This window comes from Elephantulus edwardii, unplaced genomic scaffold (assembly GCF_000299155.1).
Source record: "Elephantulus edwardii isolate Elephantulus edwardi_28Jun2011 unplaced genomic scaffold, EleEdw1.0 scaffold00068, whole genome shotgun sequence".
Classification (NCBI taxonomy): domain Eukaryota; kingdom Metazoa; phylum Chordata; class Mammalia; order Macroscelidea; family Macroscelididae; genus Elephantulus; species Elephantulus edwardii.
This window is the reverse complement of record NW_006399818.1, coordinates 14,329,587-14,330,774: the sequence shown is the minus strand read 5'-3', so window position 1 is coordinate 14,330,774 and position 1,188 is coordinate 14,329,587. Positions and strand designations below refer to the sequence as shown.

The window sequence follows — 1,188 nt, the reverse complement described above, 5'->3', positions numbered from 1 at the left end:
GTGTCAGAGACAGTGAGATTGGCACAGGATAGAGCAGAGTTTAGGGCTGTTGTGCATAGGGTCGCTATGAGTCGCAAGCGACTCGACGGCACATAACAACAACAAGAGTAGAGAATGATGTCATATGCTGTCAGGTAATCAAAATCTACAAGTTTGTAATCAGAAGTGTTAACAGTAATCACTACATTAGGTTCTTTGTCTTGTCAAATTTTCATGGAGAAAGAATATTTTCTCAACTTCAGTTTATATAAAAATCATCTTTTACATCTGTATAGAATTTCACATTGTATAAGGCTCTCATACATTCCTTATTTAGATTCTCAGGACAGCTGTGGACTTGTTCTCATTGCCGTGAAGTCAGAACTGAATTGTAGCTGAGTCTCCAGTGGGCTTTCAGAGGCTGTAAATCACAAGGGAAGAGACTGCCCACCTTTCTCTTGAGGAGCTGTGGGTGGATTCGAACCACCAGGGAGCTGCCACCTCCAGGTTAGCAGCACGGCTCCCTGTGGATCGTGCCTCCAGACCTCCCAGTTAGGGCAGGAGCGTTTCTTCCATTGAAATGTGAACTTTACCTGATAAATGTTGCCACGGCAGGTAAAGCCATCCCCAATGTAGTCAGGCTTGCAGGTGCACGTCCTTTCCTCTTGGTCCACGTGATTGCAGATTGCAAATTCACTACAGCCGCCATTTTTCTGGTGACATTCCCAATGGGAGACAGAACCAGTTAGTTGACCTGCTTTGCTTGTATTTGAAAAGCAATTCCACATTGATATTCATTTCTTAGATCACTTAACTAGTTTAATTTGCCCTCTTCCTAAATTTCTCTTCTCCTTTCTTCCTCATAGTGCCAGTCATCTTATTCACCTAACTTTGAGCCCTGGTAACATATTTGTGCACTGTGTCTGGCTGCTAACTGAAAGGTTGGAGGTTCAAATCCACTAGTTGCTCTGCAGGAGTGAAGATGGGTAATCACCTTCTAGAAAGATATAGAAACTCAAGGAGGGTGGCTATGAGTAAACGTGCTTTGATGGCAGATGGGTTCTTAAATTGGTAAGACTGAGAAAAACTGAATAAATTATGTTTACTGCATTGAAGCCGATGAGGGAGAGAATAGTTTAAAATGAATATATTTTAGGGCATTATGATTATCATAAGAGTCCGGAATGAGCAGAGTGGAGTATACTTGGG

The 1,188-nt window shown here is 42.3% G+C and overlaps 1 protein-coding gene across 1 annotated transcript in view; it reads right to left on the bottom strand.

Moving 5' to 3' along the window:
* The window catches only part of STAB2 (stabilin 2), a 251,479-nt gene that overhangs the window by 68,190 nt on the left and 182,101 nt on the right, over positions 1–1,188 (bottom strand). The window contains exon 44 of the mRNA XM_006888578.1: positions 573–692. Coding sequence (XP_006888640.1) covers positions 573–692 — 120 coding nt within the window. The remainder of the gene's footprint in view (positions 1–572; positions 693–1,188) is intronic.